A 27,813-nucleotide genomic window follows, 5' to 3' on the forward strand; every position below is an offset into this window, starting at 1 on the left:
TGGAGTCCTCCACCATCTTCATTGTGTGGGTCGGAGTGCTTGTATAGGCAATTCTTTGTGCGGGTGGAGAATCGTCATGAGGCGCTCGGCACACATACGCAGCTCGGTGCACTATTAGAAAAAAGTGCGGCAGACTTCACTCTCCTCCGCCATAAGAGAAGCACCCGTCAGCACTTTCTATGAATTTTGTTTTTAGAGCCCCCCAGGTATCGTAGTAATCACAGCAGAAGAATGAATGAATCCCATCTACTAGATTAATAGTCTGTTACTTCTATCCAGCCCGACGCTCAGCCCTGAACCCCAGGGGGAAATTTGTTATAACATTCTGTAAGTTATCACCATGGCACCTAGATACGATCGTGCCGAGGCACCAATAAAACAAATTCATACAGCTTATACAGTCCAATTATCACCGATCTCCAGGTAATTATCAATTCCGCTGTGAAGCCGTTCATGTTATTAAAAGTATTTTTACGTTTTAAGCAGTACCTGAATGTGACCTGGTATCTGTCAGCCTCTACACAGTAGAGCTCAGTGTAAGAGAGGAGGAAGCAAATCAAGGAGCCAATCAGTCGTGTTGCAGTATGTGCTGATAGGAGGAGTGATTATATTGATGAGTGTATCAGCCTACTACTTCTCCATTCACTGTCCAGTAACAGGAAGGAGCAGAAATCACATCTTCTGCCCTAATAAACATATACATGTAGAAGGATAAAAATACAATTCCTTTAAAACAACTTTTATATATTCATTAATTTGTATTTGCCTGCTTAGCTGGAGTTTATTTGTAAAATAAATCTGTTCTGATTGAAAGTCCAGCACATTGTTAACATGACAGGTTCTCTTTAAATTAAGCACCGTGGACTATGGCTGCAGTCACGGTGTTTCCTGGATAGCGTGAATCATTCACTGATTGATTTCACTTGTTGCCCGGGGCTCCTGTATTGATCCCTGGGAGGGGATGGAGATTTATATGTATTATTATATTGCAGACATTGGAGGCGTGCAGAATGTAAATGTTTGTTGTAGTATTTATAGTCATTGTTCTCCTTCGCTTGCACACATGGACACATTTCTTTTATTCATCTGCAGAAACAAAATATTTCCGGCACTGGTGAAAGATTGTCCTGATTGGTGTGAATGTACAATTGGCAAAAATGAACTTCTATCTCCAGCTTTCACATTGTCAACATTTGCTGAGCAGATGTAAGAGAGGAGGCTTGATGGGGATCGTTCATCTTTCTGTGTGTGTGACAGATCCGCTGATCTACATGTTGTCTGCTAATACAGAATGTAAGTTCCACCTTTAGGATTACATGATCGGTGATTGCAGAAATACCGGCGATGCAATCATTTCTCCTGATCGCTGCAGGTTTCCTGCACTTACATGACAGCCGTGGGTTTGTAGAACAGTTACAGTATTGTTGTAGTATAGGCACCATTACATTGTGTGCTTTGTGCGGACAGATCATTGAAGGTAATGGCCGGTGTCTTGTGGCGCCTGCACATAAAGGAATGTTGTAGTATGCAGGTTGCCATTGCTGACCTATATCTGATAAGATGGGGGGTGACCGCACTATCCGTAGTGCTCAGATCCATAATCCTTTAAATATTCAGATGCATTCTCACAAACCACAAAATGTTCCTTTTAATTCTCTTGGATTGATACATGAAGGATGGCAGAGTTATGGTTTGGAATGTGGTCACCCACAAGCTGTAATCTAGGTGCACCTGACAACCTCCTGTACTAGTGCAGGTATAGATCCTGAGGAGGAACAAATCCACGGTGGAAGCAGCACCTGTGCTTTGCAATGTTGTGCATCAGATTTATTCCATTGTTACAGTGCATGATTCCTTTCACCCAGTATGTCCGGGTACGAGGAGCATGTGATTGTGTGTGTTGTAATGTATGTGTTATTTTAGATAGCACTTGTGCTCCGCCTACCTGACGTATTGCTATATACTGCTATCAGAGACTACAGACCATTCTGTCTTTTATTGTTTGCTTTCATGGCTGGCGTTCATTCTTTAGGCCTTAGTGTGTTGTGGTGCCACTTATGTTTGCACCGTGTGTTGTATCTAATCTCACCTCATGCGATGGTGCACCTCGTTACCTTTCATCTTTAATGGCGCTCCCAAATGCACCTTTAAAAGCACAGCTTTGTGCAATCTGATGAATGGGTTGCACTAACATAGCAAATGCAAGTTTACACATCAACTCGAATTTGCTTTTTTAAAAAACATTCCCTAGCCTAGGCTAAAAACCTAAAATGGATCTGCCGGAGGAGTTTTAGGTCCAGATCTCTGACTACGGAGCCAGCCTGGCGGCCTTAATTTTACCTGCTGCAGTTAGGCACTACAACTTGGCACCCTTCTGGTAAATATTTCCTCTTCCTGTTTCATCTCTAGGATAGAAAGGTTCAATTCAAACTGTCAGTTATAAATTATCTTTCTAGCCATTGTTGCAGCAATCCATCACGTAAGGTCGTGCAGCTTTCCCAGTCTATTCTGCTCTGTCCTTATACAGGGTGACTGGTCCTGTATCCAGCCGCTGTAGTTTTCTACATAATAAATACATATTTGCATTAACTGGTGTTTTTTCAATATTTCTATCTCTGCATTGAGTTTAGCTTTATAAACCCTGACCTATATTTGCTTTGGTATTACCCTCTCAGCAGTTTGCACTCTTATGTTGCTGAAACCTGTGATTACAGCCAGATCTAATGACCTGTAATTTTGTACACACAAACATTCCTTTTGGCTGATTGTTTCCCGCTGCTTGTTTTTAGCTTTCATTTTGCATTTTTATGCACAAGAGAGGGTTATATTTTTGTACTGAATAGTTGTTATAGGATAACATAATTTGCAAGCTTGTGTTTGTAATAAATCATTTTGATGGGCCAAGCTTACTATAAACATTTTATCCTGCTGCTAAAAAAGTTTTCATAATGTGTACTATATATATTTATATATATATAAAAGGTTTGTAGACAAGTGGCCATCAAGCCTATAAGAGCTATAAGACATTGTCTTCCAAAAAACATGTGCATTATAATGGAGTTTCCCCCTCTGCAGACTTCTAATGGACAGGGTTCTCCCCGGCCCCTTTTAGCTGGGCGCACCACCCAGCAGTTTTCAGTAACCACTCATCTGTTCTTGGCTGGTTTCTAACAAGTTGCGTCACTATACTGGGGCCACCATTTGCCTACAATTTCTTCCCACTGGAAAAAAAAAATTCTGGGTTGATCACTGACAGAGTTGCCCCTCTTTAGCTTTCTATCACTCCATATACTTTGTTCTAAATTTCTAATGCCCGCCCTCTTAGTATGTCTCATTCTTCCCCATTCTCTTTGTATTTTGCATTACCTTTCCAGTGCATTGGAATTGGACATATCTGTGAATTGGACATATCCTAAATATTTGCATGGGTTTCCTAAAACCTGAAAGGTATTCCAAGGTTCCCCCAATGGTAAAAAAAAAAAAGTCAGTTGGTTGGGAAAGGGTCAGCATTCTCCTCAGAAAAAGCTGGGTGGGAAGAAGCTGTAGGTGGGTGGCAGCCCCTGTATTGTGACTGCCCCAAAACAGCTGGGTGGTTACTGAAAGTGTTGGGTGGTACATGGGCTGAGGAGAACAGGTGTATATCCAGGTATGTACGATGGTCAGATAGCCATATGGTATACCATCGTATTGATTAGACCCGGGTATTTATGCAATAACTACGCAACACTGGAGCTCGGGAAGGCCAACCTGTTGTTCCACGTCAATTTACTTCACAAGTAGCTGAATACCTGGTTGTGATTTTCACCCATACCATAATAATCATTCTTTTAAGGTTCTTTCTGACCTGTGACTTCTGCTTCTGTCATTACAGCAGCCACTGGACAGGTGAGGCCTCCGTAAATTATATGGCATGTAGGGCCAAATTGTCTCTGTCGCCTGGCTGTCTGCTTGCCTGTAATTATGTCATTTTAAAGTATACGAAAACCATGAAAACTATCTCCCTAACCCGGTTATATTCCAATGTACTATTTCCAGTGCGATCATTCCCCATGTTTGCTCCAAGCTGGGGATGCAATGGGAAGGGATTTTATAAGGATTATTATTGATCAGATGAGTAATGTATGAGCTTTCCAGCAGAAAAGAATGAATGATTAATAAAAAACAATGTTGATGGTGTTCTTTGTACAGATCTGTGAGTGGTCTTTGGTCAATCATTTGCCTTGGCATCATTCACCTGAAAAAAGAAAAAATATAAAGCAAGAATAAATTGTTCCTTTTGGATAGAAATAATAGTTTATACATAAAAATGATCAGTCATTTGTGTATATTAGGCATTAATAGATAATCTTGGAATCTGTCGCTGTCCTGTTAATGAATCGTCGGTTGGTTTGCAGTTTCTCATGTCCTGTACCCCATGAGCAGACCGTCCTATTTCTGCCTGACGGCTTCATTAGCTCCCAGCTTGTCTCTACATGCAATTCTGCTTTTCATTCTTCTCAAATGCAAATGAACACGGGGCCAGCACACTAATCAGACTTTTCAGGACTCTAATTGAGTTTGTAAATAGAAGCACTAATGACAGTGTACTGGAATGCTCATTTCTTGTTTCATTCTTTGTTAATGAAGATTTGCGGGTTGTATTTTCTTTCATTCAACGCATACAATGTTAGGACTGGCCACACCGTCCCTATGTTGTTGCTAGCAGTTCTGTAGTCAATAGAAGGTAGTGTAGGGGGGGATAGGAGCAACTATTACTAAGCTCATTAGGGGGGGATCAAACAAATACCTGACAGAGTCATTCTGTGACTAAGCACCATGTCAGAGAAAACACTTATGCCTTTTAAAGAGTCCCTGTGACTGTGTGCAGAGTCACCAATAAAAGATTTGAATAACGGCTTGTCTATGGTGCTGTATGGCCAAAAGTATGTGTGTCACCAGCTTAAAGTGTAACTCCAGCTGGCTTTAGATACACAGCCTAAAGTGTAACTCCAGCTGGCTTTACATACACAGCTTAAAGTGTAACTCCAGCTGGCTTTAGATACAAATCAGTGTTTCCCAGCCAGGGTTCCTCCAGAGGTTGCTGGGGTTTCATGAGCAATGAGCTGTTTGTGCGCCTCAGGTCAGTTTAAAGCACAACTGAACCCCAAAATAAAGCTCACACTCACCTTTACTTTTTCTGAGTCCCAGATTTCTCGGGCGCCGTGCTTGTGTGTGTCCTGCGCCATCCTGTAATCCGCCTTTGCCTTGGAATGGACGGAGCACCAGGCAGCACCACTTTCCTTCACCTTCTTTCTGGCTGTGTTACCTGATCTCACACTGCGCAGATTGGGGGACGAAGCCTCCTGCCTACTTTACTTATGTATAACCATGTGCATCTTCCAATGTGGCAATACAGGCTTATTGAGGGTGGGGTGCCACTGCACATGTGTCAGATTGGCATTTTTTTCCCCATTACAGAAAAAAAGCCCCGGGATCAAACATGCGCAGAATGGGCAGCCAGAAACCTCCGGTGGTCCATGACATAGATATAAAAGAAGACTGATAGGCATGCCTTAAAATGATCTGTAAGGGTGACATTCTTCCCACTGGCCAGTAATGTAAGAGGAATTCTTCCCACTGACCCCCACAATAATATATTGAGCTGTGGGTATAATAATTATTGAAAAGGGTCCCTGAGGGCCTGAAAGGTATTTCAAGGGTTCCTCCATGTTAAAAAGTTTGAGAAAGGCTGCGTTATATCTGTTAAATAGCGGATTAGTTGATGTTTAGGTTTGATGGATGAGTGATGATTTATTTATATGTATAAATGACCTCTCCAGATATATAAATCGGTAGCCACCATTACCGGAATGCTTTGAGAGGTTTCAGCACCTCCATCCTGCGAGTGGATATTACCTCCCTGGTTTATTAGGCCGGGGTCATAATGGTGGCTTCATTTTAAAAGACAGAAGTCAGCACAGCTGGTGTTAAGGCAGAACCCCGCTTACCCTATGCAATATGGATGTGTGCATTGCAGGTAGCCTGTATAGCTTGACTGAGCTAATCATAGTGTTAAAAGTTCATCCTCATGATTGCGCCTTTTCCTCTCCTTTTATGTTGGGTGAAGCTGCCGTGCAGTTCCAGTAAGTGGAAACATAAGGCCGTGCTTCTTGGAAATTCTCTGCTCTGTTACTTTTTAAACATGTTCCAGTTGCTTGGCCTGCTACATGATCTTAAAGCAACACATTTACATCTGCAGGGAATTCTCCAAGATGAAGTCTGTTTTCTGTTTACATTTAATGAACAAATGCACGACTGTGATACAAACAAACAGGATGCTTCCTTCTTCATTCATGCTCAGTAGTTCTCAAATCCTTGTTTCTGTTGTCCAAACTTTATTTTGGAAATGGAAATTTTAACAACAAAAATAGGAAGTAAATAACCCTGACGTTCACTAATGTGCCAAGAGCACCCCCAGCATCATTGTAATGGGTTTATTCATCCTTGGTGGTGGCTGCAGGTTTGTACATTCACTGGGATGCTGCATTCGTTTCTGCAATTTCAGAAAACAAAGAGCAATCACACTGATCCCTAAACCAAGAAGCTTACCGTACAATCCTCCAATCCTAGAGTTTCCGTTGTGCCGAAAAGCCAGGGGGCCAAACCTCAATCAATCATATAAACCACCTGCCGAATATTGTGTATGTTTCCTTCTCGCACCACCAAACGGGTCTGAGGCAAGGCACAAACGTAGACCTCAGGGTGTTCTGTGGTTTTTGGAAGAACCTTTTTAGTCATACTAGATACCATGGGAAGCACTCTGGCCTTTGCAGCTCCGGGTCACAGGTTGGAATCCCGGCCAGAACACTATCTGCATGGAGTTTGTATGTATTTCCTGTGTTTGCATTGTTTTCCTCTCCCAAAATATACATTTAGCTTATCTGGCATCTTTCCTAGGTAAAGAAACCATTTGCACCCAGCTTTCCACAAAATCTAAAAGTGAACCTTTTTCAACGGAGCAGGCGATTGTTCCTCTGTAGCTCAGTGGTCTGCGTTCTATTGTAAAGGTGCTTTTGGTAGTAGTATGCCGCCATGCTGGTGACATTGTTGTACAAAACTCAAACCATCCCAGGCTGGCTTCTTCGCCAATAGGAATGGCCTGCTGCTTTCAGAGATCTCTTCTGCAGACCTCGCTTGTAACAAGTGCTTGTTTGAGTTCTTGTTGTTTTACTGTTGCCTTTCTATTAGCTTGAACCAGTCCGGCCATTCTCTTCTGATCTCTGACAAGGCAATTTGTTCCAGAATTGCCACTCGTTGGGTATCTTCCCTTTTTCAAAACATTCTCTGTAAACCCTGGCAACGGTTGTGTGTACAAAAAGCCAGCAGATTGGCAATATTTACCCATTGCATCTGCCAATAACAACCGTGCCATGTTCGGAGTCACTTAAATAACTTTTGTTCCCCATTCTGATACTCAATAGGTCTTCATGTCTAATTGCACTAAACTGCTGCCATGTGAGTAGCTGAGCAAATGTATGGAATAACATGTAGTTGTGTACACACACACACACACACACACACACGTTATCCCAACATATAATTTAAGCAGGTAATGCTATGGAGAATTTCTACAGTATTTAAAACATTTAGGATTTGTGTCCTGCTATATGCTACGTATCCCCCTCCCTGTACTGTACAGACCTCACATTATGCTGAGACATCAATGGAGCCTTTTAGCAAACACTTGCGGATTCAGTTTGTATTGGAAAGTTCCATTGCTGGTTTCTTGTTGTGAAGCATATGTATTAACCCCAGGATACGAGAGATGTCCCATTACCTTAGCACACTACAGAGCCGCAGCCTGGGCTATAAATGTGACTTTAATCATAATTTTTAATACAACTGTTATAACAAATGGTCAGCCCATAGAAAGGTGATCCATAAGTTATAGACTGATTGTGGAGAGCAGGGACAGACTTTGGCTGTAAATGAATCTCTTTGGCTCTTTTCATAGATTGTGTATTTTGTGTTCCTGACCAGTTTTAATTTGTTACAGTAAAAATGTTAGAAATGTAGCAGCAAGATAGCGAGCCCCTATGAGGGTCCTGGCAGGAAATCCCTTGCAGAGATCCCACCACCAATGTTTCCAAGACCCATTAACTCTGCTCTGTGCATTGTTTTGATTTTTGTTTAAGTGCAAATTCCATTATGTAGGAAAATCAGGATATATAAAGTAAGAAACTGTTGCAGTCACTAAATATAATTAGTTAACACTTCCACCTCATTTCTTGGTGTGTGAGATACTATGAGATCTCAGGAACAAGGTGTCTGTGGCTAAACCTCCCTTCCTGACATCACATTTATTAATACTGTGAATTAGGCAATGCTGCCTTTGTATCTAAAGATTTTTTTCCTTCTTTGTTTAAAACTATTGAGGTAAAACATGCTGAGAACTGGCCATACACAGCATCAAAGATTACAGTCTGTCCCCATGCACCAATATATATTATGTCATTGTTTAGTTTTGGAACTGGCACAGCCCTAATATATGAGTCATAAAGGTGACATAAACAAATGACAACTGATTGCATTCCTTTCTAGTGTTAGTACCGTGCCACCTCCCTAGTAAAGTACATCTAAAACCTTAAAACAGAGCTAAAGTCCCAAGTTCATGTACCTAATGCAATAACTGTTCTTACCTACCTATTGCCCCGAAACTGTACATGTGTTGCCAGGGATAAACCAGCAATCCCGGATTCCCTTGCGCATGCAGGGAGTGAAGGAACCCTGGGTCTGGCCAATCCAAATGGCTAAAGATTGTTTTCAGGAAGAGAAGGATGAACATGATGGAACAGGAGCATGCACAGTCAAACTACGGCCCATTGGGCTTTTTAACTCGGCCCGTCAAATTTGATACAAAGTTGTCCACTGGCAAAAAAGGCTTACTAACAGCACTGTTCCCACTGAAACTAAGTGTAAGTTTTGTTTTACTTTTAGGTAATGGCTTTTACATATAATTTATATCAGTTCATATAAATACACTCCATCCATGTGATACTGCCTGAGCCAAAAATATTGCTTTCCCCTGGTAGAGCTGGTTTAGTTCTGCTTTAAAGAGTCCCAAAACAAAAATCACTTGCCTTTAATCCCGCAGGGTCCTGGTTCAGGCATTTCATGGTAAGAGGACACCAGTCTCCCTGTTGTGTTCCTTTGTTGTAAGAGTGTTGCATGCATCCTTGTTGGAGATTACAAGCCGCCGCAAGCTTATTGCGCTGTTGGTAAGCAGTCCCAGCCGACACTGAACCTAGTGCATCTAGATAGGAAGGATTATTTGCTGCACATTTATTTCACATCTAAGGAATTGTGATATGACAAAAAAGCTCTGCCTTTTGTAAATCTCCTTATGGAAATGCTCGTACTCCGAATGCCATTGCTGATCTTCTGTTTTCAATCATTAAAATTGCAGAACCAGAAGTATGCAGATCAAGAATGCTGACTTCACACTGAGCTCACTTACTAAAAGTGTTTCTACACCCAAAAACAAACAAGTAATAAGTTACAGCTTCTCACTTTTAATGTGGTGTCTTCATTAGTTTTTCTTTTCTCTATTTTCACCTTGTGATCCTGCAAGCAACACTCCTGTCCTAATGTGACAACTTTTACTCATTTTTCTATGTAGGACTACATGTCAAGTACACAACCCCGTCCTACCTCTATAACAAAGGGGAAGGTGTTTTATAATGCACAGAGAGAACTGGGAACAGTCAGATTCACTTTATGATGAGAGTGCACACAGGACGTTATCAGCTCATAAGATTTCTGGCAGGATCAGCAGACATTTGTTGCACACTGATCCAACAGGAATCAAAACATTTTCAATGATAACTATAAGGAAAGCTCTTTGGTTCAGTTTAATGTGGCTTATACAAGTAACAAACATTTTAGGAAGGTCAGCAGAAGCATCCTTTGAAAAAATGTGCTTATCTTGTATTTGGTATTTTTCATATTGACACTACATTAAATTAGGCACCTGAACTGTTTATAGATCATAGAGTAAGTCAAAAAAAGCACGGATTATAAAAAAATGTTTTGCTTTGTTTTGCAGATAATGGATATGCATCTTCTGGAAGAACCTGGAATTCGGAATAATGCGGCGATGTGGCATCATACTTTGGACAGTGGTCAGGCGAAATGTCTGAGTGACTGACGACATGGGTGTGAATGCATCGAGCTACCCGCATTCGTGTTCCCCAAGGGTTGGGGGAAACGCACAGACTCAGCAAACCTTCATAGGTAATAGGTTTCTCCAGTAAATGGTTTTCTGTGAAAGACATTGGTATTTGGAATTACCCAGAGAAGAATAAATGTCTTCTGTAGTGTGATCATCCGGCCAGTGCCAGCACTTGAAATTTCAGAAATGTTTACATAGGCGTATGAAGAGCCTCGTTTGAACTACTCTGAATACTTCTCTCGTCCTGATTTCCTGGGCTTAATAAAGGATTTGTACATTCATCTGATAAAAGTAAATCTCTTACATAGCTGTGAGATTTAAAGTGAGCACATGATGCTAAAATACACAAAACACAAAATTTTCAATGAGAACCCAGAGTTATAGGTAGCAAAGATTCCTCGCTCAGATACCAGACGTTTTCTGGCTGAAGATGCTGCTATTGTTTGTCTTTGCAGTACTTTGGGAGACATCTAATCTTTCTTTTTTTTAAAATTCTTTCTTAAGCATCTTTGTCACATTTTCAGTTCAGGGAAAAGTGACCGAGTCTCTGCTGCGGCCTTCAGGTATGGTGGAATTGTGACTCTCTCATGCATTACTTAGCCTGAGCAACCAATCAACAATCCTGAATACAGTGACATGATGGATAGCTTGAATTATTCAACTATGCCTAAGGTGTGAAATGGTGCGTGCACTGGGCATATTATAGGGGTGCATTAGAAAGAGCGACAAGGGATTGCAAGGTTGCCATGTCAAATAGAAGTGAATTGGGATGGGGGGTTTTATCAGCACGGTGTTATAGAATGAACATTCAAGGGGTAGTTTGGGTGGTCCTTTATTTTACTATGCTTTCCCCAACCCCTGTCAAACTCAACTACCTGAATAACAGTAAACTAAATAAATTTTACCATGTACTTAATAGCATTTCACTGGTTTAGGGATGGAAGGAATGTCTACACTTTCCAGATATCTAAACTAATTATATTTTTCTTAACCCAGGAACATCCTCGTACACCCAGCAAGGTTATGGCTACGAATCGAAACTCTACAGCCTGGAACATGGTCATGAAAAACCCCAAGACAAGAAAAAGAAAACTTCTGGCCTGGCCACACTTAAGAAAAAATTCATCAAGCGTCGGAAGACGAGCCGCTCTGCAGATCATGCTAAGCAGATGCGGGAGCTGCTCTCCGGGTGGGATGTCAGAGACGTTAATGCACTTGTGGAGGAATATGAGGGAACAGCAGCCTTAAAAGAGCTATCCTTACAGGCCAACCTGGCCCGGCCAGAAACCAGAACTTTACAGAAGGATATGGCTGACCTGTACGAATACAAATACTGTACAGATGTTGATTTAATATTCCAGGAAACATGCTTTCCTGTCCACCGTGCCATATTGGCAGCAAGGTGTCCATTTTTTAAGAAGCTGCTCTCTTCCTCTCCGGAATTTGGGGCAGAAATCATTATGGACATTAACACAGCTGGCATAGACATGCCAATGTTCTCAGCCTTGTTACACTACCTGTATACGGGCGAGTTTGGCATCGAGGACTCCAGGTTCCAGAATGTGGATATTCTCGTTCAGCTTAGCGAGGAATTTGGTACACCTAACTCATTAGATGTCGACATGCGTGGACTGTTCGATTACATGTGCTACTATGACGCGGTGCTTAGCTTTTCCTCTGATTCTGAACTGGTGGAAACGTACGGTGTCCAGAGCTGCCTGGAAGAGGAGCTCCGAGCACACAAGGCAATTCTCTCAGCGCGTTCTCCGTTCTTCCGCAACTTGCTGCAAAGGCGAATACGAACTGGGGAGGAGATCACCGATCGGACTTTAAGGACTCCAACTAGAATCATTTTAGATGAATCCATAATACCAAAAAAATATGCAAAGGTCATTTTGCATTGTATGTACACGGATGTAGTGGACTTGTCCTACGTCCTGCACTGTAGCCCATCCATTGGGAGCCTGAGTGAAGTTCAGGCTCTGGTAGCAGGAAAGCCCAACATGACTCGGGCAGAGGAGGCCATGGAGCTTTACCACATAGCACTGTTCCTAGAGTTTAACATGCTGGCACAAGGTGAGTGAGAAATGATATCAATGTAATGTGAAAAAGAATTAGGAAAACTGGCAAATGGTTAAAGTGTATGTGGAAAGTGTGGGTATGGGGATGGGGGGTGGAAAAGATGAAGAGGAGACTGAAGAGGGCAGGGCAGGCCTGAAGGCAGGGCTTGACACCACATGTGAAGAAAACCTGAGCTGTGTTGTCAGAGGTAGGAGCACAAAATATTTCTGGCAACAGTTATTTTTCAGTACATAACTAAAGTTAGGGTTTAGAAAAATGTTGTCCTGTACCCGTGCATGCGACTGATTTTTGCTTGCTGAAAATGCTGTAAAAAAGCATACCTGCTAAAAGTAATGTTAACCCCCCTAGCGTTCTAATTCTGTCATTTTTTGGGTGATGCGAGCAGGAGAGTGAGCAGCGGGGACATCATCCCCTACTGCCGGAGGGTGAGATCGGCCTCCGGGTGTAGGGGATGATGTCCCCGCTGCTCACCCTCCTGCTCGCATCACCCGGAGATCAGCCTCCGGGAGATGCGAGCAGGGAGCGGGAGTAGGTATTTAAAAGCAGATTACTCCGTAATCTGCTTTTAAATTTCCTGCCTGGCCACGCCCCCCGACGGAGAAGCGCCCCGCTATCACAGCCGGATCGTGAGATCGCCGCTGGAGCGCGGGGATAAGGTAAGAGGGACCCTCAAAGGTACCCCGAGTGTGACTCGGGATTACCGCTTTTTGCAAATTTTTCCACCCCGAGTCACACTCGGGAATACCGCTAGGGGGGTTAATATACTTGCCTTCCTAACACCCATGTCTTGAAATGCTGCTTGCCTTCTCCCCAGGCTTTAGCAAGTATTCGCCCCTGCAGGTGGGTTGGATACCTGGTTTTCCCAAAGCGCACCCCTTTTTTCTTTCTCACAGTTCTCAACCAGGGTCCTACGGAGCTTTGGGGTTTCTCTGGAGGTTGCTTAAGCTGTGGCTGATTGGTCCTACTTTTTGTTGTTGCTCCCACAGTCCCCAAGCATACACCACTTGGTAGAACCAGTCATGTTTTTCAGGTGTCTGTAAAGGCGATGTTCTTACAACAAATTTGTGACCCCCCCCCTTTAGAAACGATTCTCTATGATGTGATTCTTATTCCAAGGGTTCCTCTGGGGTGAAATGAAGACGACTAATCTATAGGCCTTTGTAACTGATTGGCATGCAATTATTTTGGTTTCTTTCTGTTCAGACAGGCAGTGCCTGCTAGAGGAAAGGTCAGCAGTAGCAGCCAAATGATTTCTATTCGTACAGGATTCCTCCTGATATGCCTGCTTTATGTAAATACTTTGAATTTGGCCTAATTAAGACATATTCCATTTTTATTAGAGGGTTTAGGTTTATACATAGATCAGCTCTGCACGTTTCCTGCACAGAAGGTTTCAGATCAGATAACTGCTCATTAGTGGCCACCAAATATACACAAATTGCAGCTTTCACATTTGTGTTCACAGCGCTTGGGTATTTTTGGATCTTCACCAGCCTACTGCAAGAGTCAAGCCCAGCATATGTCTACATTTTTTTTTCGAATTGGTTCAGTTTTGCTTTTGTTATTTTTCATCAGCTTCCTATTGCGGTGTAGATCCTAACAAAGATCTATGAAATGTTACTATAAACAATTGGTTTTATTCAACAGATGGAAAATATCACCTAAATGCTGAGCAGCAGGTACAAAGCTTTTATTAACATATATTCCTAAATGGAAGTTTTGTTTTTAAAAACCCAGATGTTTGCCTCGTTTATTCCAGTGTTGGCATTATTGAGTTGTGCAGAGATTCTGGTTGTTGGTGAGACCCAGCAGATCCACACACTGCAGGATGGCTACAAAAATAACAAAGCGAAATGAATAAAAGATCAGTCATCATACACAAGCATAGCGAGCAGCACTGACCAGTCTGTATTACAGGAAAATCCCACACAAGTCGCCAGGAGAAATAGTGCAGGTGCTTCTCCCCATGGACAGGACACCGCAATAAAAAACCTACTGTTTTTCCTCAGTATATCAAAAAATGTACTCACAGGAAGCGCGCTACTTTTCCAAACTTGAAAACCGAAGTTAGGATAGTGAAGGTGTATTTATTTTTTTTCTGCAGGTTTTTTTTTTTTTTTTTAGCAGTCCTTCCCCTGCACTTAGCTTGCATTGGTTCTGAACTTTGCTAATGAAGCCTAGCATTACCTGGGTGTCTGTCGGGAGCTGCTTTAGACTAAAATGTGTTGCTCCTCTTGGCCATTAAGGGCCTTTTGTAACCTTGTCATTTACTTGACCTCAATAATAAATATAATCAATACTTTATATACTTGTTATAATATAAAATAATTCACTAAATTCCTTTGTTTATAGATTGAACCAAATTCTAAATAAACACTTCTCTCCCTCTTTCAGGCTGTGAAGATATTATAGCAGAGAGCATTTCTCTGGACACATTAATTGCCATCTTGAAATGGAGTTCTCAGCCTTATGGCTCCAACTGGGTGCACCGGCAAGCTTTACACTTCCTCTGTGAAGAGTTCAGTCAGGTCATGATCTCTGACGTCTTCTACGAGCTCAACAAGGACCATCTGCTGACCGTAATACAGTCAGACTATCTGCAGGTACGCCGTGTCGGTGTTAAACAGGGAACACATTTTATGACATGTAGACATAAATCACTGGAACGTTAGTCACCTCTCTGTCTGCCTTTTACAAGCTTCTTTTACAGTGCTGCAAGACCGCATCTGTGCAAATATAAAGATGACAACGCCTGTCATTTCTAATGTTAATGTTTGTGCCTCTGTACCTGTGTTTACAGTACACTTGCAGGGTTAACATCAGTAATTACCCCAGCAGTATTATGATTATTGTAACCTTCCCTGTTTTATAGTAGACAGGGTAGATATTTCTACTACAGCATGCATAACCCCAAAGCAAGGAGCTATTATAACAAATGAGCAGCACTGAACGAAAAAAAGTCAGGTTGTTTCATACCTTGCAAAATAAAATCCACTCAAATCAGCCATCCATGTCCTTGTCCCAGGCTATTTCTAGGTTTGTGGGTCTGGAGCTGCATGTAGGCCTATGCCAGCTATGTCCTAACATCATCCCCACATATTCCTCTTCTGGCCCCTGAGAACTGCACATTAGACCGTCTTAAGTGCCCATAGTAAGCAGGCATGTTCATGATCTGTTTTTGTGCTGACTAGCTATCAAATGTTAGGAAATTTTTGTATATTGTGCTTGCTAACAATTCAGACATGCAAAGACAAATCTGAGATCCTCCACCACCTCCTGAAGTCAAGTTTATGCAGGTTTAATGTCTCAGCCCCATTGTTGCCTTAGAATGGTTTTAGGAGGAGTCAGGTTTGGTTTTGTGCCCAGCACAGGTGAAAACGAAACTCCTGTTCCAAAGTCTTATACACCCTCTTCTTCCTATCTTTAGTTGCAGGGAATAATCCTTTTATAACTAATGATAGCACGGACAATAGAAATTGAAGTATGTATCACCTGTCATGGTGCTAAGCCCAAATAATTTGCAATATCTTGGAACAGGGAAGAGGAGCAATGTCCTACATCTGTGTGCACACCTAATAGATTTGTGACATGACCTGCGATAAAGATGGAGCAGTAGTAGCAATTCATCTGAACAGAGTGGGAGTGCGGGGGTTTTGTTTTCAATTTTGGCTTCAAATTAGGTCTCGGGGACACTTGCAGCACAAAATTAAAATTAAAAATGCAGCACAAAATTAAGGTAAGCCATGAGATGGCTATTGCAGACAAACGTGACTGTTATTTGAAGTTCAGCTTTAAACGCTCTATCCTCTTCATCCAAACAGCGAAATCTGTTTAGTATTTGATCTTTAAAACTCACCTAAAGATTATTCATGAAAGAGGAACCAAACCTAAAAGTAAAAAATGCAAGCAAGCAGGTAGAAGGAACAGGCTCTCTTCTGCAATAGGAAGAATCTAACTTCCTGAGAGCAATTTTTTAATTAAACTCGCTCCATCGCCCTGTCCTGTTCAGGGTTGGGGAACTTCATGCAGGCCTAGAATAAGGCAAGTTCTGCACATGGACACAGGAGTTAGTTCATTCCCGACTGCCAGCTATGCTGGGATGGTATACTAAGCTAAAGAAGATTGGGAACAAGCGATCCCCTCTGATATAAAGTAACGGCCTGTTTGCAATTCTTGTAATGATAGAACACAATTCAGAAGACTCCTTGCTTTGGTTGTATATTACTGATCTTGTGCCAAAGTAACCACCTTCCTTTCCTGTTGCAGGCAAGCGAACAGGATATCCTGAAGTATCTCATAAAATGGGGGGAGTATCAGCTGATGAAGAGAATCGCAGACAGAGGTAGGATTCAAGAATAAAAACAAATATTAATTTCCATTATGTTAGATTTGTGTATTTTATTTGAGTTCGCATTTTATGAAAACTGGCAGGAAATATTTAAAGCGGAAGTAAACCCAAAACAAAAAAAAACTCCCACTTTTAATTCCGCAGATCAATCTGTCCATCGGGTTACTTTCATTGGGTCCTGTGTCATACCGATATCCGTCTTCAGGCCAGCGCAGAGGGAGTGCCAGTTTCTGCCATCTTCTCTCTTCTTCCGTGTTCTTCTTCCTACGTCACTTAATCTTGCACTGCGCTGGCGCGAGGTTGTGTAACATAGATTGGGGAAAACTTGCCGATCTCAATGCGCATGCATGAGATCGGCAATTTTTTCCCCTATTGATGAAAGTGCTCCTTTCAGAAGGAGAAGCCAAGAGCCTCCCTGGATGTGGATGCTACCTTGGTTTTCCTTTTTTTTGGTTGAGTATGTTTTCTGCAAATATAGAAATACTTGTTGATCCAGACAGAGAGATACATTGTGTCCTTGTAACTTCCTGTACACTGAGCTAAGGGCCCTGATTTATTAAAGCTCTCCAAGGCGGGAGAGAATACTCTTTCAGAAGTGAAGCTGGGTGATCGAGAAAACATGGAATGGATTTTTAAAAATCATTTCCTATTTGCCAGCAAACGTTTTGAATACTGGACCAGATCCATTCCAGCTTTGCTGGATCACCCGGCTTAACTGATGAAACTATATTCTCTCCAGCCTTGTAGAGCTTTAATAAATCAGGGCCATATTCTCCAAGGTATCAGCTTTAGAGGCTATGTTCTGTGAACTACAAATGAGCACACCTTTATGTAATAGAGATAGAAAGGGTGGGGTGTTCTCTAAATTAGGAGAGCAGCCTTTGGTGACACCTCTACTCCACAACTGGATAAGTGTATACTCACAAAGAAAAAATAAGCTTGAAAAAGAAAACAAATGCAGCCACTACCACCTAAGAACAATAGACTGTAATAAAATGCATTTTCAGTTGGGATCTGATGAATAAGGTGGATATACCATTTTGTGTATTAGAAATTGGAGCTCCCACTCCTGTTTTCGCAGATGTTACATTTTTCACTATAAGCCTTTTAATTACACAATAACTGTATATTTTGTATAAAGCAGCACTTTGCTCTGTAATGCTGGTAGCTTGCAAGAAACATTAATGATCTTTACATGATGCGCTCTACAGAACCCAATCTCCTGAGCGGGACGGCACACAGCGTGAACAAGCGAGGGGTGAAGAGGAGAGACCTGGATGTTGAGGAGTTACGGGACATCTTGTCTCCTTTGTTACCCTTTGTCCGCATTGAACACATCCTACCCATGAACAGTGACGTGCTGACTGACCCTGTAAGTATCTCCAGCTGTTCAGAGGCTGTAATTCTTTTTCTTTTAAATTGCCTGTGTACTCCTGTCTTATCATTAGGGCGGTTCACGCAAGTAATAGTGCTATGTATTTTCTGACCTGTATCTTCTATTTAGACGAGAATGGGACTTCTGACTCTAGATAATGGTGCAGACAAAATTTGAAAATGTGTGTAAAAAGCATTGGAGGAAATGAGAAGCTGAAGTCATTCTATCTGTCATAGTTCTGCAGGATATCTAAGCTTTGGAAAGTCTTTGTCTATTCTTCCTTCTCTTTGTCCATAAACATTCACTCTTGGCTGGGGCTATGGAATCCGCATAAAGATAAGAAAGTAGAGAAGAAAAAAAAAAACTAAAAATAGTTTGGGACACAAAGTTAAGCCAAGCAGCTTTGAGGCATTTTAGGATACCAGGCACCTTGGTATGGTGGGTGAGACTGGCGTTCAATAAGCAGAAGCAGAACTATTAAAGATTTCAAACAAAATCAAGAGATTCAGCTTCTAATTTCTAGCTGCGGTGCTCCCTCTGGTGGCTGGAAGCTTTCAGGACACTTACCATTGACAATATATGAGAGCTTGTGATCGCTAGAGAGAGAACAGCACAAGTATTGGGAACCAGAATCCATGTTCAGGCCGCTTACTTCTTACAAGACGATGTGCAATGGCAGGTTTGTGTATCCTTGGCCACTGAAATACCTGCTGTAAGCATCTAATACGTTTTTTCTTCTGAAGTCGTATTACTTATTTTTTTTTAAACATTCCTAATTTTTTAGAAATATAACCGAGAACATAGAACTGAAGCAAAAACAGGCAATACATTACAAAAGTGTTTGTAAGAAGTAAAATAATAAAAGATCCATAGTCAGTCCCCAATGAACAGAACAGTCCAAACGTCCAAGGTTCTGGGTAAAAAAGAAATTCATCCAGCAAACATGGTTCCAATGAAGAAAGAGAATAACACACATATATCCCATTGTAGAGTCCAACACATTGAGGGTCTGAGTATTTAGTGACAGCAGATGTGTAGGTCAGAAAGTGGTGGTGGGGTCCAGGTGGCACTTTGAACTCAGGGTTTGCTTTGCAATATCTCCAACTGCCCCAAAAAACCTTGAACGTTTCTGTAGTTCCTCTGGCACTAGCTGTAAGGTCTTCCATCAATAAAATGTCATTTATTTTACACATTCGTAGACTGAAGTCATATTACTTAGTACTGTTTCTATAGTGTCAGTTCCTAAATTGTAATATAAGAGTATGTGCACCAAAAAGAGAACAAATTCTTGTTAGCCTTTAGTTTGTACAAGTGTGAACAGGTAGGTTCGCTTGACATTAACTGGAAGGTTTGATTAAAGTTACCTGGAATTTCTTGCAATAAAAACTTCAGAAACACAATAAAATACACCATGTAAATAACAATTTTATTCTGGTGGCATAATTAGTGGAGGCGCTTTATAGACAATGCACATTCTGCATTCCGGGGTTTATATTGCAGTTACAAGCTGCTGTTTTTAAAATGCCTTCAGGCTGCTTAGACAGTTCACCTTCTGGTTTCGTCGTTTCAATGTCTGTGAAATAATGTGCCCCTTAAAATACTTCTAAAGGCTCCTGTGTGATACCAAATCCAATTACTATGTGCACAACCACAATCTACTTTTTCTAATTTAAATCATTCACATAACTTCAGTTTTTTCTCAAATTGCATTCTAAAACAAGCAGTGTTTCAGGCCAGATTTTTCACATTGGAATTTACCCCCAGTATCATTTCACATTGCGCTGTAGTATCAGGCCTGTACTGTTGGAATATCATTCTTTACAACAGAGGTGTCAAACTCAGGCCCGTGGGCCAAATCTGTCCCGCACTGTAATTATATTCAGTCCCTGAGAAAATACCAAATGTCTAATATAGCTGGCCCGCCGGTAGACCATGCATGCACCGCTAATACTACAAATCCCAGAATTCTCTGCTGGCGTGTCAGTCAGGACCCACAAGCGCCCCCTCCTCTGTTGACATTTATTATCGACCTTCCTCAATTGTAGATATTTTTTCAATATATATTGGCCCCCGACTTTGTCCAAAGTTTTCATTTTTGCTTTACAAGCTCTGCATTTATTTTTCAGATGAAGAGGGGTCTGATCAGCACTCCTCCAGCAGACATGCTGCCGACTTCAGAAGGTGGGAAATCCAACTCGTGGTTGCGGCAGAAGAATGCCGGCATATACGTCAGACCTAGACTGTTCTCACCTTATGTGGAAGAGGCCAAGGTAATTTCACTACTGTTCATTCCTGAGCAGTGGAATTTTTATATTGCTGTATGGAATCCTCAGTTGTACTTTTCACAATAGTTTATTCTTGTGATTAAAAGACGCATTTTGTAGATCAGGCTCCATAAAGGTTTACATGCGTAGATAAATTTAGGTTGTACAAAATGTACCCCAGGGAGGTGAGAACATGGAAGAAACCAATAATCAATCTGGAATTGGGGAAGGCCTCATTTAAAGGGGGGTATGACCTTAAACTATTGGGTCTGCTCAGTGATGAGGAGACGATAAGATAAATCATGGATGTCATTGTTCCCGCTCCAACCAAAGCAATACATTACACCGATAGACAGTGGGGAGCCTAAAAATACCATCCCCTCTATAGCCATGTTTCTCCACCTTTATAACATGGGAGACCATGGAAATCATTTTCAGGTCTTCAGTAAACCCCTTCTATAATTGTTATACCCACAGCTCATAGTAGTGTGGGGTCAGTGGGAAGAATTCCTCTTACATTGCTGGCCAGTGGGAAGAATGTCACCCTTACAGATAGCCAAAATGATCATAGATGTCACACACACTGACCTGAGAGGCGCAAATTGCTCATCATTCCAGGAACCCCCAGCAACTCCTGCAGTAACCCTGGTTGGGAAACACTGATCCATTCTATTATGTGTATGGGGATCCCTACCCTGTATATGAAGGTGTAATCCCAAGCAGACTCTCCATTAATACAGTGCAGTAATTGAGTGTTGTGGCTTTAAAAGTGGATAGAAAACTACCAAAAACTAATTCAGCCACCAAATTTAAATACTGATAAGCTGCAAAAAATACATTTTTGTTGTTTTTAAATATCATTTATTCTTTGTTTCCAGCTGTGTCTCTATTTCCTCCCTGTTTTCATGTTTCTGAAAGTGTTTTATCTTTTTCAGTCTGTGCTGGATGAAATGATGGTGGAGCAGACAGATTTGGTCCGTCTGAGAATGGTTCGAATGTCTAACGTTCCTGACACGCTGTACATGGTGAACAATGCAGTGCCACAGTGCTGTCACATGATCAACCACCAGCAAATGAACAGTAGCCAGACAAACCCTCCTACTGTAGTAGCCAATGAAATACCAGGTATCATTTAGCTACTATATATGTCTTCTCTGTGTTCGTTAATTCTATAGCCGGTTACTATTTGTATGAATGTCCTATCCGCAATAAATAAGAATTTAGGCTACTGCACCACTTATTTTACAAGCTTTCAGTTGAGCTAGCTCTGCATCGGCATATAGCCTCATTTTTCAAACCTTGATGAGCAGGAACCTTAAACCTTAAAAAAAAAGAAGTGGGAACAGCAAAGAATCCTGGGCTGTAAAAATGCTGGCATTTCATTTACCGTATTTTTTGCCGTATAAGACGCACTTTTTCTTCCCCAAAACTTAGTGCGTCCTATACGACAAATGTGTTCTAAAATAATTAAAATATTATGCTCACCCGATACCTGATCCTGCGTGTGTCGCTGGCTGCATGGCAGCTCCTCTCTCCTCTGGCAGCAGCATGTGTCTACTCCTGTCTGTAAAGCAGAGCGAAAGAAGCCGGCACAGCGCCACCTGCTGTTCCCTGTCCTAACTGCCGTACAGTGGAAAAAAATGCACAGAGTGATCAGAAAGGGAATTTGAATGACACAGAGTGATCAGAAGGGGAATACCGGTATGAATGGCACATAAGTGATCAGAAGGGGAATAATCTTTCAGAATCTTTTTTTTTTTCTAGATTTTCCTCCTTTAAAATTGGGTCGTCTTATACGGGGAAAAATACGGTAATTAGTAGTTGGAAGTAGAGAAAAGTGTGGCCCTACCTGGTGTCCAGTGAAATAAGGGTTCTAATAAACTGGGACTTATCTTGGGGAATAATGTTCCTTATATTGTTGGTCAGTAAGAATAAAATGCTCCTCCTACTGGTGATAATGGGAAGAACACCTAATACATTTGTGGTCAATAAAAAGACTGCTCTTTACATTGGTGATTGTTGGGAAGAATGCAATCACAGATCACTAATGTGATAAATATCATCAATGGCTACATATGTTGGGAGGAAATGGGTTAAAAAACCTCTGTTTCCTGTTTCTAAGATTTCTTGTCCTGTATTCACAGCAGGAAGTGAAAGGAAAATTTATACAAAGTGAGGAAATTTCAAGTCAGTTGTTACCTTGAACATGTCTTCCAAGTCACTTACTCTTTTTAGGGAACCAAATAATGTCATATTACTGGGCAGACACGCTACAATTAACTATTTGCTGTAAAAGACATTTTAACACCTACTTTTTTGTCATTCTCAGTTCCCCCACTTGGAATTGTGAGGGAGATGATCAGACGCCTGCAGGAACTGCGACACACAGAGCAAGTTCAGCGTGCGTACGCCTTAAACTGTGGAGAAGGTGCTACAGTCAGCTACGAGATTCAGATCCGAGTTTTGAGGGAATTCGGCCTATCTGATTCCGCTGCAGAGCTGTTACAGGTAGGAATTTTTGAATTAAAGGCGTTTTGCGTTCTCTTGGGATGCAAACCCTTCAGATTGGTATGGGAGGACCAGAGGTTTATGTTGAGCTTCTGTCTAAACACATGGGGAAGGTGTCAATAATTGAGGCTGAAATGGTCAGACAAGGAAGGAGCTCAATATGTAAATTCTCTGATATTATTAATACAAGGATCCGCACTTACATTAGGAGAGGCCTCAGGTCAACTAACCTTCCCAGCACTACAAAAACTTGCAAACTTGACACAAATGATCTAGCAAGTTGATTCAAATGTTGATGAAAATGCAGGAAACCCCATTTACCCCAATGAGACACATTATCAATTTTAGAAGCAGAAGAACACTGCTAATTGATGCTGAAGGCAAAGCCCAGCAATACATAACAAGAATGTGCATACCTGACCATCACAGACAGTTGAGTATTTTTGACCTTCTTTGTGAAAATCTGATTACAAGCCAGGTTTTCTTGTCTAGCAGCAGTACCCAACCTCCCAAATGTTTTGGCTGAATGGGCATAATTTCCACACTCAAAACATATCTAAAGACACAAGAATGGCAAGAAACTCCATACTGATGTATGGCCATGTTTATGTAATGAGATGAGACTGGTAATGTAGAATCGCCTTCAATCATATACATGAAAAAATACCAATCCATGGTTTATTGATGCAAAGTGAATGTTATTATTGTTGAAGAATAGAAAATTAAACCATTCTTTTTTTTGTTCCAGAATCCTCACAAGTTCTTCCCAGACGAGCGGTTTGGAGATGAGAGTCCTCTTCTGACGGTACGCCAGTCCGGGAGATGTAGGATTAACAGCACACCAGCCGCGGAAACCATGTTTACGGACATAGACTCTTACGTGGCCTTCCATCCTCCTTTACCTCCACCACCTCCTCCTTACCACCCACCCGCCACACCTATACATAACCAGTTCAAAGTGGGCTGGAAGCAGAGAGTTCCCAGTCAGCATCCCTCCCGCTCTTTCTCCTACCCCTGCAACCATTCCTTGTTCCATTCCCGCACAGTCCCTAAAGCCACCCCACCTTCCTACTTGCCTGGTGTCAAAGCCGTCCCTCCTGATTGCACTAACAACACTGGCCTTGGCAGGCAGACTGTAGCCGCAGCTGCGGCGGCTGCCCTAGCAGCAGAACAGCAAGCGGTAAGTGTTAATGTAACTGGCTTTTTTCCTTCTTTATGTGATATGTTTGCCAGAAGTTCCTAAAGAAGAGAAATGTGGCTGTCACAGTGATGTATGTCCGAAATAATGGAGCCTTTTACTTGGGATCCGATCAACAGACTCCTAGCTGGCACCGTCCAATGTTTTCCTGCTATTTTGAAGCAGAGTTTTAATAGCATAGATATATTTTTTAGATAAAGTTCCTCATCTTTATATTGATATTCACTCATATGTGTGATGTTGGTCTACTAACAGGTTTGCAAATAATCATGTGCTCAGATTTGACATTGATATGTACCTTTCACCAGATTTTAAGTTTGTTGCAAAAATTTTCTCCACTACATAGAGAGGAAGTAGTTCATAGACGATAAGGGAAGCTGATAATAATATTTGAGATTTCTCTTCAGTGAACAGTGAATTCCTATCCAGGTCACCAGATTTTCACCAGAAATTGTGCTTGGCCTGAAAAAATGTATTCATCTGATTTGTTTAAATTCAGTAAGCTGCAATAAATTACATTTCATCGTGCTTAGGTTCAGCTGAAGCATTATAAAAGGCACATTTTATGTATTGTGACCCAACTCTTCAGTAATCACCCAAAAAGAGGTTCGCCTGGCTAAAATATCAGCAGTCAGCCATGCATGGCTAGCAATGCTTTTCATCCTGACCTAGACAAGGAGATAAAAAGTAAAGCTTCCTCACAAAAATAGTTTACGACCAGTAAGAAAAAATGTTGATAATTTTGAAAAATGGGGGTAAAAAGAAATAATTAGTTTACAATATGGTGGGAAGTTTGTTGTAAAGCCCAGGAACTGTAGGTTCTCTGTGTCTTTGTAAAGAAATTCCAGGGAGAGTAGAAACAAAGCTGTGTCATGCCCTGTGCTTGAGAGAAGGATCACAGATTTGTGTGTGGAAGCCATGCATCTCCCAGCAGTAGTCTGACACGTTCCATGCTGAGACAGCTGAGTTTGCTCTCCTTGTTGATTATGAGATTTCAGCTGTAATTTGCTCCTGGTAGGAGGGAGGGAGAATCCAACCACTGTAGAGAGGTTGTGGTCCCTGGGTTTAAATACAACATAACACTTTTTTTTCTTTTGTGTTCTCTAGTGTGGTGAGCCAGTTCTTAATGAGTTTATGCCTGACATCGCGATGGGCGTTTCCAGCATGTCGCTGAAAGACAGAAGGCTGCCGGAATTGACCATCGATAGCCAGCTGAGCCAGCAGGTGTCGGACATGTTGCCTGTCCCTGCCCAGCATCACACATACATCCCAAGCAGACATATGCACACTTCACGGAAAAAACAAATCGCAGAGCCAAAATTGGATTCCCGCGACAGCCAGCCTGAATATCCGGAATTCTATGACTTCTCCAATTCCGCTTGCCGACCATCTACACCGGTGCCGAGCAGACGCTCCCCTTTGACTTCACAGGGCATTTACTTTGGCCCTGATCTGTACAGTCACAGCAAACCTCCACCAAGTGGAATAAAATCTGCTTATCTTCCCAACCAGATTTCCCCAAAAAAGCAAGAAGATCCCAGGAGGGATTACCTATTCTCACAAGACAGCCACCCACATAGGCAAAAGAACGAACCCTTACACCTCGATGTCTTAGAACAGCCACCACAGAGACTTGATCTGGCGCTGGCCGCGCAGGAGGGCACCGGCCCTCACCACAGTAGGGGACGAGCAAAAATGGAGTCTGACCTAACATATGGCCTAACCTCTAGCAGACCCTCACACTCCGCCTACGGTTCTGACCGGCAGGACGAGCGGTCGTTCAGGAGAATAACCGAGGGCGACCTCCTGGATCACTCCTCCCAAAGGAATGTGGACCTAGAGCGGGATGGCACTGTAGGCAGGGAACGAAGGTCTCCCAATAAACCAGACTTTCTCTACAAAAAATCAGCCCTTTGACACAATAACCTCTCGATGTGATCTCCGTGCCTAAAACTCCATCACCTTTCTTGGGTTTATTCCAATCGACATCAATCTATGCTTTGCTGGAACATAATCCGGTCTATATTTTCCACATAGCTGGCCATGGCCTCATTCACATCGGACATTTTGCAGATTTAATTTTTTTGTAGCATAATATCAGCAGGCACCTTGATTAATTTTTTTTCCTATGTTGTATCTGCGGTTTTATTTTGCACCTGCTCCTCTGTTTCACAGCTTTGGTATTGACTGTTTAAAACCGTATATCTTTTATGTTTTATTTGTTTCCTTTTATGATGCTTGCGCTGGCTTTTCAGCTTCCATCTCTGGTGGGTTGAAACATTTTGAAAAGTATTTTCTAATCTAAAGTGTTTACTTTTTAATAATCAAGTGATCCAAAGAGCACATGTAGAAGTCTTTTTCTCAAACTAAGTTTGTTTTACACATTTTGTGGTGTCTTCTGCTTGCTATAAATGCATCTGTGGACATACACATTGCACAGGCTTATTGATAGCTGAACTCCAGGTAGAATTATGGTCTATACCAGGGGTGCCCACTTTTTTTTGGCTAGTGAGCTACTTTTAAAATGACCAAGTCAAAATGATATACCAACAATAAAAACTTAGACGTAATAACTCCTGTGCACGGTAGAGTTCATTTTGAAAGGCAGGGCTCCGCAATCTACTTGCATTGTCTTTGCAATCTACCTGTTGGGCACCCCTGGTCTATACAATACATTACAAAATGATATATATAATCGATCCTAATGGTTTATTAAACAGACCCTTCTAGTTCTGCAACAATACTTTTCAACTGCCAAACTTATGAATAGTTGCACCACACAGAGTTACCACGCCATGTCCATACAATATGGCTGCATTGACAGACTTGTCTGCTTCAAGCACTGTACTTGACATGAGCAGGTACACCTGGGGCAGGCAATATCCCCCAGGTGTACCTGCCCTTCTTTGCCCTGTTTTCTGTCGTGTTGGATTAGCCAATCACAGTAATTCCAATGATTCGGCACTCCTTCAGAAAGCAAAACTAAATGGATCATAGGGGTTCTAGTTTTGACTTCACAAAATGAAGTCCTAGTGTTCTATACACCTGCAGCTGTTGTATTTTACTTCCTGCAGTCTACTGTGCAACAGAGCTTGTGGAAGGCGAGGGAGAAGCAGCAAAAAGAGCCAGTTTAGTATGCTGCTGTAAAGGAAGTTTCTGATGGAGAGTCATGGGAGCTCATCAGGCTTCTGCTTTCTTCTCCTTTCACTGTCCAGTCACAGGCTAGCGTAGGAACAAATTCTATCGTTGTCACTGCCTTGTGACCTGGTTTCCTGCCCTGCGGGACAAAGCTCTTCTATATGACAGATCGGTGTACTAAAATACAAAACCTTTGGTAGATGAAATGGCTCCCATGTATTACAATGATTGCCTGGAGTTCAGCTTCAGAAGAGTGCTTCAAGTTCAGTAATTAAAAAGGTGGAGATAACCCTTAGCAACCAGTCAGATTTCTGATTGATGAACGTTGGATTCTGATTGGTTGGTTTGGGGAATTGTAGTTTGCCTTTTGCCTTACTGGTTAAGCCTGACTGTTAGAAGATCACTGTAAGGTACTTTCAGATTACTTTGCGCGACACCTCTTGTAATCCCGTACAAAGTATGTTTTCTTTGTAGTATCTGTGTGTGTAATCTGCAGATCCGGCTCCTCAGACAATGATTTCTTTCCATTGTCACAGAATAGATCTATCTGCTATGCTTTCTGCAGGGCAATCTATAAAACCAGAGAGTCATTTTGTAAATCCGCACCTCTGCTTCATGATATCATTTGTTGGACAAAGGATACTTTGGTACTATTTTCCAACACACCATAAACTAGCCTGATGCCACCTA

General features: G+C 41.8%; 1 protein-coding gene across 1 annotated transcript in view; it reads left to right on the forward strand.

Annotated features, from left to right (window-relative positions):
• The window catches only part of BTBD7 (BTB domain containing 7), a 28,372-nt gene extending 2,044 nt beyond the window's left edge, over positions 1–26,328 (forward strand). The window contains exons 2-11 of the mRNA XM_072427960.1: positions 10,085–10,272; positions 11,207–12,286; positions 14,687–14,895; positions 16,559–16,634; positions 17,852–18,012; positions 20,142–20,285; positions 21,215–21,404; positions 22,609–22,787; positions 23,536–23,967; positions 25,093–26,328. Coding sequence (XP_072284061.1) covers positions 10,191–10,272; positions 11,207–12,286; positions 14,687–14,895; positions 16,559–16,634; positions 17,852–18,012; positions 20,142–20,285; positions 21,215–21,404; positions 22,609–22,787; positions 23,536–23,967; positions 25,093–25,902 — 3,363 coding nt within the window. The 5' untranslated portion in view covers positions 10,085–10,190 and the 3' untranslated portion in view covers positions 25,903–26,328. The remainder of the gene's footprint in view (positions 1–10,084; positions 10,273–11,206; positions 12,287–14,686; positions 14,896–16,558; positions 16,635–17,851; positions 18,013–20,141; positions 20,286–21,214; positions 21,405–22,608; positions 22,788–23,535; positions 23,968–25,092) is intronic.
• Positions 26,329–27,813: the final 1,485 nt, after the last annotated feature.

Source organism: Pyxicephalus adspersus, chromosome 12 (genome assembly GCF_032062135.1).
Source record: "Pyxicephalus adspersus chromosome 12, UCB_Pads_2.0, whole genome shotgun sequence".
In the NCBI taxonomy this organism is placed as follows: domain Eukaryota; kingdom Metazoa; phylum Chordata; class Amphibia; order Anura; family Pyxicephalidae; genus Pyxicephalus; species Pyxicephalus adspersus.